We start from the raw sequence: 20,001 nt of genomic DNA on the forward strand, positions 1-20,001 counted from the left end.
TTCCCGCCCTTCCGCGGGTTGACCAATCCGGGCCCTCAGCCACTTGTGCCTGGCCCCAGGTGTGGCTTTTTACCCAATTATTGTGGGTGTATTTAGTTCCCGGGTGGTGATCAGTCCGTGTGGGATCATTGCCGCTTGTCACGGTCACCCCCGGAGTTCTGTCTGTCATTTTGATTTTGTACCTTTTCAGTTCCTTGTTTATTTTATGCTAACCAGTTCCTCGGTTAGTGTTTTCTGTCAAATAAAGCACGCCAGTCTCGCCTGCACTCCTGCTGTGGTTCTCCTGCCTCCCTGCATTTTGGATCCTCCACCTCACACGCCGACAGACATCACGCCGCTCCGTGACCACACCGTGACAATATAATGCCCCGTTAACATAAGAAATAGTGGTCAGTAATGCAGATAGACATAGATAGCACAAACAATTGTTCAACAGTTCAAAAATGTTTCAATTTATATTATTTGTATTTGGCTTCAGTATTATATTGAACCTCATCGGTATGCTTACAATTGGTAAGAAAGATCATTTGAATTTCAGAGCAAAACTTTGTTTTAACAGCACATGGGTACACAGGATTTTAACTTGGGCTAAGTGGGATACAAATAATTGTAAATAAACATAAACTGCAACTATATAATCATGAACAAACATTTTATGAAAGGGTGTCGAGTTTAATATATCTGAGTTCAAGTACTGGTACTTTTTGTACTACTTTTTGTAAGTACTGGTAGTTTTTGAAGACATTAAGTAGAAGAAGTGCAGGGATGAGCTATTGTTTGTATTTTTACACTCTCAGCTATGACAAGACAATGGCCCAGGTAAAAGGAAATACATTCTGAACAGGAAGTCACAGTCCAAAGGTAGGCTTCAAATCTTCACATGAAAATCGTGACTTCATCATGACTTAGTTTTCGTGAAAAATAGCAACACGAGATTAGCTAGCTACTCCACAGTATGAGCTATGACCATGCAATAAATCATCTTACCTTCCTATTAAAGCTGCTTTCTTTCCGCCCACTTTGTGGTCTCTGCATACCAGCCAATGTTTAAACTATTCCACACTGTGTTTGTCGATTGAACCATGTTGAAATTTCACATCTGGGACGTCCTCTTCTTCCAAAATGAGGCGTACGCGGGTGTCGCTGTCCAAAAGCTCGGACTTTATGCATATTAATGAGAAAATGTGACATCATTTAAGATCAACACACCCGTTGTTCGCTGAACCAATGTGGTTGAGCTTCAGCCCACCCAAATCCTTCTCACTTGATTGGTCAAAATGACCTTGTATTGCAACCAGCGCCGCCCCCTTGTGTACAGGTACGAATCTTCTAGCTGCAGTACGAATCAGTTTTGCTCCAATTTCACATGTCTTGACAACAACAGAAAAAACACTTGTGGCGACATCTTCGACTACAAGTTGTCATTTCCACAGGTACAAATCATGACTCTTTTACAGATACAAATGTACTTTTTTGTTCTACAGATACTTTTTTTTTTCGGTACGAATTACTTTGGCATCATATTTACCTCCATACTTGGCCTCCTCTCCAATCCATGATCCCCACTTGGCGGGGCTCCATCAAATAAAAGTGCTGCTTTTCTGTCGCTCCGGGCGGCTGGGATTTAGCAGTACAGCTCCCCTCGGTACACTACATGTCTCCCGTTTTGGTGGTTTTGGTGTGTTATTGAGACACTTTGCTGAAATCATTTGTGCTTAGACTTTGTTAAAACCTTTTGTGCTCGACTCTTGTCTTTGTAACCCGTTAGTAAATGTGAACTCAAATAATGTGCAAATAATCTCCCAAAACATTGTACAGTACTACCATTTGTCAACCTACCATTTTCCAATTAAAAACTGTCAACTGTCATTCAATCATTTACAATTCTTGGTTTGTGTTACTTCCCTTCCCCTAGCAGAGCTGGTCGTAACAGCTCTTCTTCCAGTTTTATTAGTGTCATTTTCACCGTAGACACAGAAATGTGAAAACACTGCAGAGAAATCAATGTACAGTCTTCAAGTTAGGTGGCTTTAGCGAGTAGCAAGGTAAGATGGCCACCGATGGCTTCGCTTCACAGCGACGGTAAGCGTCATTGTTAGTCCATTCATTCATATAGAAGTCCGTGATCTTGACATCTTTTTAAATAAATGATTCATGTGCCGTCTGCTGCTGGGGTTTTTAATGACTATGTGTTTCTGGTCATTTAAAACTCAGTTTAATGCTGAAGGAAACTGTTAACATTATTAACATTTTTAATTCTTTATTTCATATTTTAACTATGTTGAATTTAGTTATAGATGTGTAGAGCAGGTGTAATAATGTTAAACTCAGTATAACTTGACCTTAACCTATCTGGTACCTTGTTTTTGTCTAAAATTTCTTCTCAGTGTCCTGTGTGAGAACATATTCTGTTCGTGAGAGAGAAAGCACACACACAGTTCCCACAACTATACTACATTAGGAGCTGTCAAGTTCAATTTGTTTGTGAGATTTTGTTTTGGGAAAAAGTACGAACTGGTACACTGAAGAATATGTTGTGTCTAAAAGATGAACACAGGTGCGAACTATGTACTGAGATTCTGTTTTCTTCTCTGTTTATCTTCTGTTATGTAACATTGTGAGAACCAATCTGTTTTTCTTATTCATGGGAGGAGAAAAAGGCGTTTTGCTTTCAAACTGGGGTGTATAAAGAGCTCTCTCTCGCAAGGGAGGGGGCACGCACTCTTGGATTGACACACTCTTTACGTGATATTCAATTTGTGTGACCGGAGATCTCTGTAATAAATCATCCTTCGAAGGAGCCTTTGTCACAGAGAAGTCTCATCTCCAATTTTTTGGAACTCGCAAAAGATGACAAATTATATCATCATTTAACAAAACAAACTATTGTCCCTCCCATGCGCCATTTTGAATGGACTTCTGACGCCAAAGAGTGATGCTGCTCACAAAGAATGCATCACAGTCGTACATCACGTCGGTCAGAATTGCCACCTCCAGCTCTGCTTCCTTTCATTTCTTCAGTTTGTGAATTAAACTCGTAAGTCAATGTATCACTATACTTGTATTGAAACAATGCAATGCTGTTAGTGCAATCAATATGTCACTCACGAGCTCTACAGGTGGCTCCAAAGGATTCAGACACAGGAAGTCGGCCACAAACGAAGCGCATCCTTCCCAATTGAGCAGCTCAGGATGGCTTGTCATGGTGGGGCGCAGAGTGGTCGACACAAACTTCTAAGCACAGCCACACACACACACACACACACACACACACACACACACACACACACACACACACACACACACACACACAGGTCAGACAGAGCTTGAGTTACACAGCATTATGAGCGGTGTCTGAGGATTGTCGTCACAGTTACCTGGACACCGCATTCGTTGATGTGACAGATCAGCAGAGGTTTGCGTTCGGGACACAAAAGACGATACTGCCGCTGGAAGTTGTCGGCAATGGCCAGCAGCCGGACTTCCTCCAGGGAATTATGCCTGTATGACTCAGGAAGGACTGTACTGGACCTGTGAGAGACACTTGCAACTCAAACTCTAGCTCAGTGGTTCTCAAAACCAGTCCTTGGGGACCCCTATCCAGCCTGTTTTTCATGTCTCCCTCACAGCACAGGCAATTCAAACGATCAGCTAATCAACAAGCTCTGCATGAAGCCTGATAATGATCTTCACCTGTGTTGGCTGAGGGAGACATAGAAAACAGGCATCTCATAGTAGATCAGAAAATGCATCGTTGCTGCAGGTTGCAGGCAACCATTGCTATGCAAAACTGAATTCTGTGTGGCTTCTGCTCTGAAATTGTAAAGTAGGCCCTTGTGAACTATTGTAGAAAATGTTATACTTGTATCTCCTTGTGAGCAGTTCTTGTGTGATTTACCACCGATTGCCTAGACTAATTTTTATCCTTAAAATTCTACATGCAACATCCCATAAAGACAACATGAAAACAAATGTATTAAAAATATTAAACAAAGACATCACATGTACAGACATACATTTTTCAAAGCCTTTCAATACTTTGTTGACGCTCCTTTGGCAAATTACAGCCTCAAATCTTTTTGAATATGATGCCACAAGCTTAGCCCATCCATCTTGGGGCAATTTTGCCCATTCCTCTTTGCAGCCACTCTCAAGCTCCATCAAGTTGAATGAGAAACTTTGGTGCCTCCCTGCGTGTGTGTGTATGTGCGTGTGTGCCAATAAAGGAAGCCAGCAGGCACTTACAGGAAATCACACACAGCCGAGACATGTACATCATCTTCTGCCTGCTTGTCTCCATTCCCTGCTTGTTCCTCATTATTGGACTCCACCAGCTTCTCCAACGCCTCCATCAGCTCCATCATTCACCTGTCCTGCCTGCAGTGGCCTGACTAATTTGCCCTTCGAGTGTCACCAAAATGGCATAGGACCAAAACTCTGATGTCATTTATCTGCATCAGTTGGCTTGGCTGCTTCTAATATTTTTGAATTGTTAAGTCTTTTGTCAAGACATCCATCCACCATCCATTTCCCGAACTGCTTATCCTCACTGAAGTCAAGAAAATGTTACTTCTCGCAGTTCATGCAAAAATAATAAATGAAACAACAGTGTCAGTCAAAAGTGATCATAAATAAAATCTAAACGCATAATCTCATTATAGTGTGTGTGTGTGTGTGTGTGTGTGTGTGTGTGCGTGTGTGTGTGTGTGTGTGTGTGCGTGTGTGTGTGTTTTTACAACGAGCCGAGTCAGAACTTGTGGGACTCATATGTCCCAGTTTGCTCCTCCAAAACTTACCTACTACGGTATTATCAATATTATACAACAATATAACATTTAAAATGTACATGCATGACACATACATGAATAAAAACATACCGTCGTGCCTTTCGTGTTAAGCTTCTTTCACCGGACTTTGTTTTCTGTTGTATGGTCGCCATGGTTACCGCCGTGCGGTACGACGTTAGGCAGTTTTTTCTTTATTTAAAAGTTCTTGCGCCTCTCGTTACATATTAGCGACACCCACCACAGATTTCATCGAGAATAGGAGACCCGGAAAAAAAATTGTACCTGTAAAAAAAAAAATTGTATCTGTAAAAAAAATGTGTGCCTGTAAAAGTCGTGATTTGTACCTGTACCAAAAAACATTGTACCTGTACAAAAAAGTGTAAATTTGTATCTGTAAAAGTCGTGATTTGTACCTGTAGAAATGACAACTTGTAGTCAAAGAAGTCGCCACTAGGAGTCACAAGTGTTTTTTCTGCTGCTGTCCAGTCACGTGACTTTTGCATCAAATCTCTCGCTACAGATGGTGCAAAACTGATTCGTACTTGTAGAGCACCGTGATTTGTACTCGTAGAAGAAGAGGGTGGGCTGTGGAGGTTTTGTACGGGCTAATGCTCAACCTCATTGGTTGAGCGAACGACAGTGGGTTGAACTCAAATGACGCCACGTTTTTATCAATAATCTGCATGTCCGAAATTCCAAACAAACAGAGTAGCCACACCAGTTTACGCGTCATTTTGGAAGAAGAGGACGTCCCACGTGTGAAAATTTCAACATGGTTCAATATACAAACACCGTGTGGAACAGCTTAAACGTTGGTTGACATGCAGAGCACTCAAAGTGGGCAGAAAGAAAGAAGTTTTAGTATGAAGGTAAGATTTTTTGTACGATCATAGCTCGTAATCCGGTGCTAGCTAGCTCATCAAATGTTGTCACTTAAACTGAACACATTGAAGTCACAATTTTCATTTCAAGATTTGCAGCCTACCAGTGTAAACATACGATGAATAGCTTGTACCTGTAAAAAACAAATAAATCTAAAAATACCTCATAAACTGCTTAGTGCTTAGATGTGAAAATTACTATAGAGCTACAGAACCCTATTGAATGTTTTACAAGATAACCTATAACCAAAAGTGGACAGTACTCAGCTACTTGTATTTGAGTAACATTATATTCAAGTATTGCACTGCACTCCTACTATCATAATAAAATGAAAACAAAACGTTTTTACTGCAGGTGAATCTTTAAGCTGCTACAGGTATTTTAACCTTCAACCCTTTATCCTCTGTATTTAATCATTTTATTTTAAATATTACAATTTCTTGATAAATGTCAGTATTTTTGCAATGTATGCTTTGCAAACAGTTAAAAAAGGCTCTTACACTCTTAGTTTACTCATCACTCACAGTACTCAAATATTTGTGCAAGTATTTTTTTCTGCACTTTTCATTTCTACCTGAGTTTAATTTTCCAATGTAACATTACTCTTATTTGAATATAAATATTGGCTATTCTGCATTTGAAATCCTAGTCTATCTGTATCACTAAGATGTGAGCAGTGTCATTGTCACCTAGCTACTTTAACAAAAGTAACTAGGTCAAATGTTAGTTTATTTATTTTTAATTAAATGAGAATCTCATAAATTTCAAAATCTTGCTCAAAAGGTGGAGACACTGCTGAAGCATCAGTGAAAAGGATGACCCACTCCATCAGCAAGCAGCCAAGAGACAGGAGATGACACCTGGGAGGTATTCATCGAGCCGGATTAAGGAAAAACCTGTTTTATTTCGCTGATGTGAATGTAGCAGGCGGAGGTCCCCCACCTGTGGCAGTGGCCTTAGTCTTTTTTTCCGGTGGGTACAATGATGGGCAACATATGTTTACAGCTCAACACCTATTTAGTCTTATTTTTTATATATATATTGTTATAGGCTACTTGCCGACTTGTTGCCATGATCGCTTTTGGCTACTGTTGAGATGTAACAGTGAAGAATGAATTTGTAGGTCAATTCGAAGTGCTTTACATTAAATCAATAACACTATTAATGGGAAATACACATCTAACATGAAACAATTATAACTTATACATTTAGTCTGTCGGCTATTTTTAATTTATTTTTTGCCAATGATATTTCCCTCGTCTTATTGATAGCAGCAGTATTGCCTTTTTTTGGTGAGTCTTGAATTCCTCATACAGCTCCATCAATAACTTTTGTTCTGTTTGTGAGAAGAATACTGCTCTCGTTTTGCTGTGTTTTGACATAATTGATCGCAATTTCGCCTATCAACTCATCAGGGCTTCTTGTCTACCCCGGAGCGTGTACAAAGCCAGGCTATGCAAGCCTGTCTTACGTAAGCCTTGATTAGACGCAGCTGCAATGGGTTAGTGGAACGACTTGGCGCTTTATTCGGAGATGGTGTTCACTTCCAGCCTCGCTTTTTTGCATGAGCCTCGCTTTCTTTAGCTGCGTTGATGGAATACCCCTTCGATCTTCAAATCAAGGTTGACACTACCACAGCAATGGATGCAGAAACGGCTCTTCTGGACATCAAATAAATCATTTCAAATGATGCACAATCTTGTTATTGAATGATACATGTTGTTATTTGATCTGACTATTTCAAATAACTCTCAATATGGATTAAATTGTAGTCCTTTAACATTTCAAACTAAAAATTGGAAGACATTTAGAAATTGTGCTTTCTAAATGTCACTTTTCCAAAGGTGATTGCAGTGAAATTCTCTCAGAACAGTAACCAGTGTATCAAGGATTCTCATTTGTTGGACTTCACAGCCACTTTGAAGCAGGTTTGACCATGTGCCACCGTCTAGAGATGGATCAAGAAGTAGCTTTGATTGACTGCATGCTGGCATCTGTGCAAACAGAATGGTTGGGTCATCATATTCATACAATAAAAAAATAATCATAGCTTCCTAGCTGGGTCATTATCAAAACACAGCCACTGACATTATACGTAATCGGTTAAACGTTTAGCTTTATCTTGTTAGCCAGAAACCCCCCGAATATTTTACTAATTTTAATAATACTGATAGACACAGACATTGTTCATAAACATTCTCATTTGCATTATTTTTATTTGTCTTCAGTGTTGAAGGCAATACAAATGTTAAGAATGATCATTTGAATTTCACTGCAAAACTTGTTTTAACAACACATCGGATACTGTATGTACAGTATAAGGTTTTGAAATAAAAACAGCAAATATGTCATCATGAACTCACATCATATGAAAGGGTGTCGAGCTTAATATATCTCAGTTCAAGTATACAGGTAGTTTTTGAAGACATTAAAGAAGTGCAGGGACAAGCTATTGATCGTATGTTTACACTGTCTCAGTTATGACAATACAAATGGCCCAGGTAAAAGGAAATGCATTCAGGACAGAAAGTCACAGTCCAAAGGTAGGCTTCAAATCTTGAAATGAAAATCGTGACTTCAATGTGTTCAGTTTTTGTGACAATTAACAACGAGATGAGCTAGCTAGCACCGGATTACGAGCTATGATCGTACAATAAATCTTACCTTCATACTAAAACTTCTTTCTTTCTGCCCACTTTGAGTGCTCTGCATGTCAACCAACGTTTAAGCTGTTTCACACGGTGTTTGTATATTGAACCATGTTGAAATTTTCACACGTGGGACGTCCTCTTCTTCCAAAATGACGCGTAAACTGGTGTGGCTACTCTGTTTGTTTGGAATTTCGGACGTGCAGATTATTGATAAAAACGTGGCGTCATTTGAGTTCAACCCACTGTCGTTCGCTCAACCAATGAGGTTGAGTTTTAGCCCGCCCAAATCCTCCAGAGCCCGCCCTGTTCTTCTACGAGTACAAATCACGGTGCTCTACAAGTACGAATCAGTTTTGCACCATCTGTAGCAAGAGATTTGGTGCAAAAGTCACGTGACTGGACAGCAGCAGAAAAAACACTTGTGACTCGTAGTGGCGACTTCTTTGACTAAAGTTGTCATTTCTACAGGTACAAATCACGACTTTTACAGATACAAATTTACACTTTTTTGTACAGGTAAAAAAAAAATGTACAGGTAAAAAAATATTTTACAGATACAATATATATATATTTTTTTACAGGTACAATTTTTTTTTTTACAGGTACAAATCACGACTTTTACAGATACAAATTTATACTTTTTTCGACAGGTACAATTTTTTTTAATACAACCAAAACATTTTTTTTACAGGTACAAGTTACTTTTGCACCATATTTACTACCGGAGAGAGGAGGCACAAATGTTTGAAAAGTGACGTTTTTTCTTTCTTTGTCTGTTGTTGCGAGATACATAATACAAAAATCAGGCAATCCAATTAACATGCTTTACATACAGTAAACATACAACAATGAAACAGTATCTTAAAGTTGCTGCAGTTAAAAAGCTCGTAGTTGGATCTCGGGACGCGAGCTGACGGGCCGCCGCGAGGCGAGCCACCGTCTGTCCCAGCCCCTGCCTCTCGGCAGCCCCCGGGATGCCCTTGACTGCGGTGTCCAGCCTTGGGGCCCGAAGTGTTTACGGAGTTGAATTTAGAAATCTACATTTATGAATGTAAAACGTTCCAAACAAATCATACAATTAAGCACACTTTCTAACCTAGATTAATAAAGGATGGTATTTTTTACTCCCATCCAACACAATCATGTATTTTGTTTTGCACATTACAGGTGCGTGTAAAAAAGAAAAAAAGAAAAAAAAAGGAATATCCTTGAAAAATTGAATAATTTCCATAATTCCATTAAAAAAGTCAAACTTTCATAGATTATATATTCAGGAACCACAATTTAAGTGATTTCAAGTATTTATTTGCATATCTTTACATTATTTGGGCTTCCAGCTCATAAACCCCACAAAACAGGATTTCAAAAAATTAGAATACAGTGAAGAAATGACCATACCATTGCCTGGGGTTCCTGGAAGCCTTTCCTTTTGATGATACTGTATTACAAGAGGAAAGTCGGGGCCACAAAACCAGTGTTGAATACCATCATAACATTTTCATTTTCTTTGTGACCAAATGCATTTAAGACATAACATCCAAAAGTTATCAAAAAATGTACTTGTCATAGACCACACCAAATGGCAAATTAGCTTTTAATTCACACAAAATTGTTCAAGCGGCATTTATGAACTTTTCGACCTTCAATTAAAATTTTCATAATTCTGCTGACTCTGCTGAAAGACCACAATGCATTGCGAGTATGAAAAATAAATGGCGAGAGTGACAGCGCAAGCGTGAGAATAAAAGCGATACATTAACTAGATACTAAGGAAATAATGAATTTGTTTTAGTTGAATATATGTATGACAAAGGAAATAAAATACAGTTTAAAAAAACATTTTTTATTCACAATAAATAATCTGAGATTTATTCGCTGTTGCGTCATGATAAGTATGGTAGTCACGTGATATGGGAGAAAGTAGTGAGCCAAACAGAATGAGTGCACTATATATTAGGCAACTATATAGTGAAGGGCTATGTAGTAAATGAGGGGTTAGGCCCTAACTCGACATTCGGACACAGCCATGGGCTCTGCAGCAGTCACCTGTAAATGAGAAAACTTTTTTTTTTCTTTTTTGTTACTGTATATATCCATAGTTAGTATATCAACTGCCTGTACAGTAAAAAATATGTATACCTGTTTGAACTTTTAATAAATGTAAGGCTGTGTGTGTATACTTTATCTTTTATTCATCAATGTATTTTATGTATTATCAATCTAATGTACTCAATTGCACTTATTACACCTGAAAATGTTTATGTTTGTACATACAATGCTGACATTCATTGCACATTCCCGTAATAACCTTGATCAGAGGGTTACAAAAATCGTTTCTTACATACCATATCTAAATCTAACTTTTATTTGCATCTGCTGAAATCCGCAGAGGTGCCGCACTCCTGTGTCCGGCCGGCATTGCTTGGCAACACTTAAACAACGGCTGGCTTGCTTGCTTTTCAACTACAGTAATGGAATAGCTCCAAACATGCATTCAGTCATGAGTACAGTACTCTGATTAATAGAAATGTCAAAATGAAAGCGTTAACTCTGGAGACTAATTTAAAATCATTAAAACAATAATAAATACAAATAAAAAACTCAGTTAAATCATGGACCTTAAACATGATACATACTTTGCAGAGCCAAATTCAAATAGCATATTTGTCCGACAAATATCTGTTACAAGTTTAGTAGAAAATAGTAGTAAAACATGCGATTAATCGTGATTAATTGCGGAATATTATGCAATTAATTAGTTAAAAATGTTATCATTTGACAGCACTACTAATTACTTTTATTGTATTTATTCATTTCAGATCACTAAGACATTAAAAATACAAAGAAACAGTGGTGTGATTTGTATTAATTGATGGCCAGTCCACTGACATGGAGTGAGCTGATTTACAATACATGATTAAAGCTTGGCTTAGCTGTTTCTTTTTTTTTGTGGCACAATATTATTTAGAAAATAACAATTTATTAGAAGCTATAGAGAACACGCCTTAACTAGGGGTGGCAATAATTATAGGGGCCAGTGTAATGGCGATCAAAAATCAAAAAGTGACCAAGTTGTCCTAGTTTAATATTTGGCTTAGATAAAAATTTGAACAAAAATGCTACCCCAATTTTTGTCTTAATTATGAACTTTTCGACTATGTGACCATTACAAGCTAATTTATTCCAGAACCGTCAATAATCTTCGAGTGGTGAAACACTTTTCAATGCTTTTCCGGGAATCTTCCAACTCAGTTTGAAGCGTTCGTTTGCTGGGCCGCATTGCACACTTTGCTGCAGCTGAAACACACAAAGATGACATTTAGGAGATAAGACTGACACTATTTTGTACGTAAAATTTACCTGCTCCAAGACTGCTGTCTGATTGAGCTTCGCTGAAGAGTTTTTCTGCACCACCCTCACCCTCACCAGTCTTATCGTAATCGGCTGAACCACTTGATTGAAAAAACAAAGCAAAAAAGACCCCACTGATTTAAATCTGGTGAGCATGACTGCTACATAACATTACAGTTATAGTTCAGCTAACTAATTCACTGCCTAACATAAAATATGCTAAATACAGTCTAACGAATATTGCCCGTGCACTAATCAATTTTTCCATTTTATGTGCCTTTTTAAACATTTCCCCCTAGGGAATGTGTGAACATGTCTTAACTCTGTGTTTTCAGTTCAAAAGGACTCTTTGAGTTTCCCTCCAGCAGGGACTGGACTTCGGTTTATAACCCCCAGGAAACGCATATCACAGCTCCGACAGACCTGAAATCCTGTCTGATAAGCAGTCCCCAGACCATCTTTTATGGTCTGGCCTAGCCACAGGAATTTGCAATGTGGTTGTTTTTTTTTTAAACAATGCCCCTTGGAAGTTGCATGGTACAACAGTGCCCCCCAGCTGTCACTATCGGTTATCCTCAAGAATCCTGCCGCTCCTAATTAATCTGAAGTCTACATAATTCGGGACATACACGGACTCTATGTACTTGACTGACATCAAGTAACTCCTGTTGTTTATCTTTGTACACAACCTGTATGTCTATCTCAAACGAATGATGTGTGTAATTTCTGTAGCCACCTAAGTTTAGCTAATTAGTAAGCTTAGCGGATTCAATAACTTTATGATCGCGGTAATGTTTGAAATGTGTTCAGAATGATAAATGAAGCATCTGGCTTGTCAATTCTGATCCGAATATGATCAAATACTATCCCAAAAGCTTGGTCTCAGTCGACCAAGTCTGCTTCATGCGCATGGAAGGGCCGTGACTACGGCCCGGCCCCCCTGCTGACACAGTTTTTAAAACCAACGCGCGAAGGAACTTCTCTCTCTTTTCCTGAACTCTCTTCATCATGAACATGAACTGCTCAAGGGCTCTCTTTTCCTGAACGCTCTTCCCCTCTCCTTCGCCCTATAAACTGCTCAAGGACTCTCCCGTTCCTGCAACTCTTCCACCCTCTCTCCACCTCACGTCTGGCCCCATGAACTTTTCCTGGTCGCTGAGGGTGACCACACGGCTTCTTCCCTTGAGCCACAATGCACGTCCCAAAGCGCGCATCAAGCAAGGTATCGCAAACATCCTGCGCATCCCCCAAGGCGTGCCTGTCTGTTCCAGCTGTGAGTCCCCCTCGCAGCACCCACACAAGGACCTGCCGCGACCTCCACGCCACCCGTGCATCACCGACCAGCAGCCAGAGACTCGCGTGCGTGCGTCTGTCTGTCTGTCTGTCTGTCTGTCTGTCTCTCTCTGTCTCTCTCTCTGTCTCTCTCTCTCTGTCTCTCTGTCTCTGTCTCTCTCTCTCTGTCTCTCTCTCTCTGTCTCTCTCTCTCTCTCTCTCTCTCTCTCTCTCTCTGTCTCTCTGTCTCTCTCTCTCGTGTGCGACTGAACCAGTCCGTGAGTTGCGCCTGCATTGCAATTTGACCATATACTACTGGTGCAACGCTTTTATTCAAACACAAAAGAAATGACAGGTCAAACGTTTCCATCTTTATCCCCCATCTACCTTTTTTATCCATCCTTTTTTTTTTTTTAATCTTAGTTAGGTTGCAAGTTTTCTTTTTTATCTTTGATTCACATTTTTATTCCGTTTCATTAATAGGTTAGGCTGTGACTGATATATGTGTGTTTACTAAATAAATTTGTTGTCTAGAAATTCAATTTCTGCCGAATCATTTGTGTTTACTGAGTGGATTAGTAATTCTCTTATGAAAGCAAAGAACTCCGTGATTAACTTAAGTAGCAACTTCAGATTATGAATACTTGATAATAGGATTTTTATCGTTTATTTTGCTCCTACAAACAAGCAAAGTCAACGTGGTGCCCCAGAGGTTGCTGAGGAAATTACAACTCCCCTCAGTACCGTCTAAATTTCTCATAAGCCATTACGGCAACCCAAATAATCGCTACAACAGGTACATGACGTTAGAGGCACACCTAATATGTTATGTGCACAGACATCCGGACGTCATGTGACTATTTCTCTGAACACGCCCCCCTGCGGCAGGAAAGTCGCTGCGCAGCATTAATGGACAAGAACAGAGAGGAGGGCTAAAGCTAGCGTTTATCCGTCCACTTTCCGCCCAAGATCATTGACACTCACTTTGATGAAAAGGACATGATATACATGCGCAAGGTGGACATGTTGGATTGCAGATGAAGTATCAGGAAGGCTTTTTTTCCCCTCAACTCTGCGACGCTGCTTTGTGGTGAGTGCTTTCAAATCTGATCATACAAAGGCTTTACAAGTTTGTACAATTCAGATTTATTTCCCCTTCATGCGTGGTCAAAATGCCATCAAAGTTTTTTTTAGGTTCGTTAGCAATTTAGCAGCTGCTATTTCGGCCGCGGCCAACGTCATTTATTTATTAGAAAGTCTTCTTTATGGTGTTGGTTAATTATTAAATTCAACTGTGTAATATATATTAAACCGCAGCAGCACAAATGAACAAAACAAAATTATTTCCCCTACATTTTGCATGTGGTAACAGTTGGCATCTGCTGATTCAGCTACCATGTACAAAGTGCTCCATTGGCTACACATTGGTTCCTCTTTTGATAGCCTGGAGCTTCAATCCTTTTCCTCTGCTTCTTCTCGTTGTGGCAGCTGGTCCACAACAGCTGTTAATCATTGTTAAAGTGTGGCGTTTGCCGTTTACTCATCCTGGCAGAGGCGTTTTCTATGCTGCCAAAGTGTCTTTGCAACAGCCATTTTGGGGCGCATAACGTCAACGTCACCTTTTTTTGCCTTCTGGAAGAGTGACAGAATAGGTCTTAGCGAACACTCGAGTGTCATATTATAAGAATGCTATGAATATGAGATTAATTTTGCGTATTAGCGAACACTTGAGTGTCATATTATGAGTATGCTATGAATATAAGTTTCATTTTGCTAATTGCGACAGGTCATTTATCACAGCATGGATCTGTGCCATGAAATACAGCATTTACAGTCATTCTTATTGCAGGTTTGTTTCACATACTGTTCATTATGCAAGTTTTGTGAGCCCCATGTAGTAAAAATACTGCATTAGTAAGTAATATGGGCCCAATGTAGTTAAAGTACTGTAGTAAAGGTACTTACTGTGATTACTGTATTATGAGTAGGGATGAGCGAATGATCTGAATCTGTTCGACCATCTAAATTATCTGCATCTGTATTCGGAGTGGGCATGGCATAAACCGGAAATGGGTGTGGTTTAACCGGATGTAGGCGTGACTTAAAATGGGTGGGGCTTACATCCATACATTACTGTATTTTTTTTTAGCACGGAATTGGAAAAAAACTATTTTGTCTGAAATTAATATGGTTTGATCAAAGGTTTCTTTGAAAACTATTGACAAAACAGCCTAATAAAGATTCAAATCAATGCTTTTGATCACAAAATAACTATTTTTCACAAAAGTTTTTATAAACTCAGAAAATGTATGTTATGAATGTTATGAATAAATATTTAGAGAACAGTCTGAGAATTGAGATTACATTTTTTTTTATCACAATAGTAAGGGAACTATTTAGAACATGTTTTTTTTTAATGACTCAGAACAGGACTCTTTTTGAGTCTATTAATAAATATTTACAGAACAGTCTTAAAATGAATATTCACTGGTTTTGATCACAATAGTGGATAATAATAATAATGCATCAAATTTGGATACATTATTCATGCACTCACACATTCACACTGTGGTGGCAGTAAGATACTTAAGTAGCCACAGCTGCCCTGGGGCAAGCTGACGGAAGCGTGGTTGCCAGTGTGCGCCTATGGCCCCGCCGACCACCACTGAACAGTCACACTTTCCCTACACCAGTGTGAGTAGCACTGGAGGCAATGTGTGTGAAGTGCCTTGCCCAAGAAAACAATGACACATGACTTGGGGACAGCGAGGATTCAACAGCCGACCTTCTGGTTAATAAAAGATCGTCTCTACACCCTGAGCTACAGCCGCCAACAAAGAGAAACTATTTACAGAACAAGTTGTTTATAAACTCGGGAAAATACTGCTGCACATTCAGTAGGAAATAATGAACTATTATGTGAATAACAAGAGTTGTCATAGCAACACAGATTTTTTCGTTTTTTGTTTACGATGTTTAATACAACATTTTTACTACCTAATGGGTCTTAAGATGTGTGTGTAAAGCTTCATTTGCAATATTTATATTTTTATGGATGGCAGTAGGGGGAAAAAAATCTAATATATATTGATTCGTACAGTGTTCAGCTGTGCATGTCTGTAAGTGCATTTACCAGCTAAATAACAACGAACTTGGCAGCCAGTACGTGAGAGACTAACGCAACAGAACCAATCTCTGCCATTTCAAGAGTGCTGCGGCTGCACAGCGTTCCAAATCAAGTTTCCCACGTAACTTTGACACAAACACACAAAACTAAATACGAGTGCGGTGCAGAAAATTAAGGACCAATTAAGAGATAATTAATTACAGTCCGCGTGCCAGAGGAGGGAGGGGGCTGGCTTTCTTTCAGCACGGATATTAAGGAAGTCTATCTGGGTTATATTTGTATCCGGGAGAAATCAATTATCCGTACTGGATACTCGTGCTGTACTAATATCCGGCTCACCCCTAAGTATGCACTTAACAAAACATTATCATTATGAGAATTTAGCATGGTTAACAACATCCACTTTTATGGCAAAAGTAAATGCGGTAAAGTAAAGGAGACTGTGTGGGGATAGACATTCACCACCTGCGTCATTAACTCATTCATTGCCATCCACGAATTAACTCGGGTTTTGCGTTTTTTTTTTTAATGCACTGGACGTAGAACAACCTCATGCAAGTCCCCAGCAAGTATAAAGCTTAAAAATGATTGTAATGAGGTGTGGTTGCCAGTAGATAGCAACAGTAGCTTTGATCAGAGGAGAGCCAGCATTTTGGGGGAGTAGAAAGCCCACAGTGGACAAGGAAGTAGGTCGAGCATGCGGAGGAGCTTTAGCTTAGCAACAAGAAATTTGTTAAGACGTGGGAAGCCACCAGGTGATCGCGCGTCTGTTTGACTTTCCCATTCACCGGATGACGCTTCCTGGGCAAACTGCATCGAGGTAGGACGCCACATTGATCTAAAGAAGCCAAACAGCAATCATCATATGGCTTTTTACCTGACCCTCTTCAAGCCACTGGTGTTTCCAGACTTTCACGTTCACCGGATGAAACGCCCCCTCGGTGTATCTCCAGCCACGGAACCATGCGATTAGCGTCCAGTTGGATGCATCTTCGAGGGCAAGCTACGTCGCCATGTAGGTAAGCACGAACTTGGTTCCATACTAAAATTCATAACTTACTGTCCATCAGCCCACATCTTATGATGCCTATACTATCTATTTCCTCGTGTGTTATATAGGAGTGCACGATAAGTAGAAACAAAAAACTGGTCGGGTCAGTTCGGCAAAACCAGTGAATAAATAAAATGATCAAAGATAAATTGGATACCGTAAAATAAGGAACACAAGGCTTATGGTAATGAATGCAAGTGCAATCTGCAAGTGCACCAACAAAAAAGTATTTTGTGTAATGTACCTTTTCCCTTACATTAGATTGTGGATCCAGCACCACAACCACCTAAGCTCCTCCTGTTTGCAGTGTAAAGGAAGGTAAAAATATTTTGTTTCTTCACATTGCAAGAAGTAAATATGATTATGATGATTTTTATTTATTTTCAATGAGCACATCAGTCAGCAGACGTCGAGATGATCCTTGGATGGCATCAAGCTTTGTGTTGCACGAAGGACAATGCTTTCACCTCTACCACACCCAAAGAAAGTTTTCGCCATAAAGGTGGACAAGACTGCACACATGCACACGCACTTGTAAATAACTCTTTTCAAATAGATAATTTCGTCGTTAGATAATAATTTTTTCTTTTTTCTTATGAATTATTTGATGATATTTTGAAGAAAAAAATACTGTTTATATGTTTGACTTGTAATAAAAACAAAAAGTATTGCTGTCAAAGTTGATTTTTTACTTGAAATGCATCTTTTCACAAAGCCCTTGATTTCACCGTTATTTTTTGTCAAAACAGGATTTTCGGTTAAACTTGCCTCTTTTCTACTGCTGATTACTCAAGAATGACAAATGCTAGAGACAAACTTTTTTTGATGAAAGATGAGGGTTTAAGCTTTCTTTTGGTAGGTCCCATGTTTATATACCTATCGAACACAATATTCCGTAGGCCGTCAAAAATGGGTTAAAATCCTGCAAAATGGCTGGCACTGAGGGGATGGCACCGCTGCAAATGGCTGGCATTCAATGAGTTAAGGGAGGGGTGGGAATGGAATTATGTTTCTTGGTTCAAAGGAATGATAGCGATCAAAGGGTAGTAGCTTGTTGCTAGCTTTGTAAACAGTCAGTTTCTGTGTTGTTTTATTCATCTCATATTCACAAAACTATAGAAATAAAATGCATTCACCAGCAAAATAAAAAAATTGATTAAAAATGAACAAAAAAGGTAAAAATAAACTATATTAACCATCTTATACCCAAATATAATTAAACAGGTGTGCGTCTGAGAAGGGGTAGGAAGAAGTATTACCTTATAGTATTATCTTATCGCTTTCTTATAATCCTTAGTTGTGTACAGATATATAAGTTTACATATAAGCAATGTACAAGATTATAGTGCATATAAAATAGTATAGTATATGTGCAAATACATATACTGTATATCCACCTTTACGCCTCCATACATTCACTCATATATCGTAATAATACATAGTATAATCTCTACATACATACATACAATACATACAGTACACCCCTACCTATACAAAAACATAGTATATTTACCAGGGGTGTAAATCTCTCCAATCAAGACGATTTGATACGCATCTCGGTATGTGGGGTGCGATCAAGGGCGTTTTGATTTTAAATGGAACGATTCGGTTAGATTCAGTAGGATTACGATTCGATTCGGTGTAGCGGTGTAACGATTATTTGATTACTCAATAATTTGTCAAATGTCAAATTAATTTACAATTATTTTGTTGTTTGGTGTTTGATTATCTTGTTTAATTTAAAATGATCTAAATCTCGTAATTTGCGCATTTGCAAGCATCTGCTTTTATTTTGTAAAACAATAAGCAACATTTTTGCATATGTAATGTTACAGACCGAATTAGTAACTATCAGACTTTTAAAATGCTGTTTTAACATGCATCTGCCTAATAAAATTCTACAACCATAAGTTTTAACTACTAATGAATATCTTTTTCAAAGTGCCATCTTACTAAACGTAAATTAATTAACTTAAAACAGTTATATCTGAGTTACTTTCTATTATGTTTAGTGTTTACTCTTGTGACAGTTCCTGTATATTACCCATACATGCAGTGAACAAGTTGATGTATACTTAATGCTTATCAAGGTTCTTCTTGTGAAAAAATAGCTAAACTTCATCATTACGATGATGTCACCTATCATATTCCATTATCAGTAATAAGGGCTGGCACTTTAGGGCTGTGTTCCACTCAACACATGCTTATGTTTTTGCCTGTGTGTGACTCGTTCAATACCCACTATGACGTGATTGTCACGACAGGAATCTATTGCACATCATATGTAGGGCGGCGGGCGCTAATGTTTTTATCATGTCCTGAAATCCCTTATTCTGGACAACGCAGTATGGTTTAAGTCTTTAACAATAAACCGTGTTATTAAGGTCGTTATTACCTTTCCTCTGGTTGAGTTGTGGGTGTTTCAGTTGAAAGAAGTGCTCTCTCTGTCCGTGCATTTGAACACCGGCCCCATGCCATCTAATCAAGCGTCTACGTTCATCAGCCGCACTCGCGGTTGACAGTCTTTGTACATGGCGACACTTTTATCCAGTATTTCACTGTTCCGTTCCGTTCCGTCTTCAATTCCGCTTATCCGGGGTCGGGTCGAGGGGGCAGCAGCTTTAGCAGGGAAGCCCTCTCCCCAGCCACTTCACCCAGCTCCTCCGACAGGATCCCAAGGCGTTCCCAGGCCAGCCGAGAGATGTAGTCTCTCCAGCGTGTCCTGGGTCGTCCCCGGGGCCCCTCGCCGGTAGGACATGCCCGGAACACCTCCCCAGGGAGGCGTCCAGGAGGCATCCAAATCAGATGCCCGAGCCACCTCAACTGGTTCCTCTCAACGTTGAGGAGTAGCGGCTCAACGCTGAGTCCCTCCCGGATGAC

The 20,001-nt window shown here is 39.4% G+C and overlaps 2 protein-coding genes and 2 long non-coding RNA genes across 8 annotated transcripts in view; 2 read left to right on the forward strand and 2 right to left on the reverse strand.

The window, feature by feature from the left end:
* Positions 1-5,309, reverse strand: part of ccdc135 (coiled-coil domain containing 135) — an 85,118-nt gene extending 79,809 nt beyond the window's left edge. The window contains exons 1-5 of one of the 4 annotated variants that reach the window (XM_077554268.1): positions 5,201-5,309; positions 4,878-5,069; positions 4,246-4,401; positions 3,378-3,531; positions 3,109-3,234 (exon numbers count right to left, since the gene is read on the reverse strand). In XM_077554268.1, coding sequence (XP_077410394.1) covers positions 3,109-3,234; positions 3,378-3,531; positions 4,246-4,364 — 399 coding nt within the window. In that variant the 5' untranslated portion in view covers positions 4,365-4,401; positions 4,878-5,069; positions 5,201-5,309. Of the gene's footprint in view, positions 1-3,108; positions 3,235-3,377; positions 3,532-4,245; positions 5,070-5,200 lie in introns of those variants that run through there. The other 3 variants (XM_077554259.1, XM_077554278.1, XM_077554289.1) reach the window with 3 other exon arrangements.
* A 94-nt stretch (positions 5,310-5,403) lies between these two features.
* LOC144040294 (uncharacterized) lies at positions 5,404-7,718 on the forward strand. Its single transcript, XR_013289686.1, has 2 exons — positions 5,404-5,656; positions 6,453-7,718. It is a non-coding gene; the product is annotated as an uncharacterized LOC144040294 (long non-coding RNA).
* A 2,773-nt stretch (positions 7,719-10,491) lies between these two features.
* The window catches only part of LOC144040285 (C-type mannose receptor 2-like), a 29,043-nt gene continuing 19,533 nt past the window's right edge, over positions 10,492-20,001 (reverse strand). Inside the window, exons 5-6 of one of the 2 annotated variants that reach the window (XM_077554384.1) lie at positions 11,681-11,772; positions 10,492-11,617 (exon numbers count right to left, since the gene is read on the reverse strand). In XM_077554384.1, coding sequence (XP_077410510.1) covers positions 11,513-11,617; positions 11,681-11,772 — 197 coding nt within the window. In that variant the 3' untranslated portion in view covers positions 10,492-11,512. Of the gene's footprint in view, positions 11,773-20,001 lie in introns of both variants that reach the window. The other variant, XM_077554375.1, reaches the window with a different exon arrangement.
* Positions 16,556-17,629, forward strand: LOC144040297 (uncharacterized). Its single transcript, XR_013289687.1, has 4 exons — positions 16,556-16,890; positions 16,963-17,089; positions 17,383-17,439; positions 17,521-17,629. It is a non-coding gene; the product is annotated as an uncharacterized LOC144040297 (long non-coding RNA).

Source organism: Vanacampus margaritifer, chromosome 1 (assembly GCF_051991255.1).
Source record: "Vanacampus margaritifer isolate UIUO_Vmar chromosome 1, RoL_Vmar_1.0, whole genome shotgun sequence".
NCBI classification, from domain to species: Eukaryota; Metazoa; Chordata; class Actinopteri; order Syngnathiformes; family Syngnathidae; genus Vanacampus; species Vanacampus margaritifer.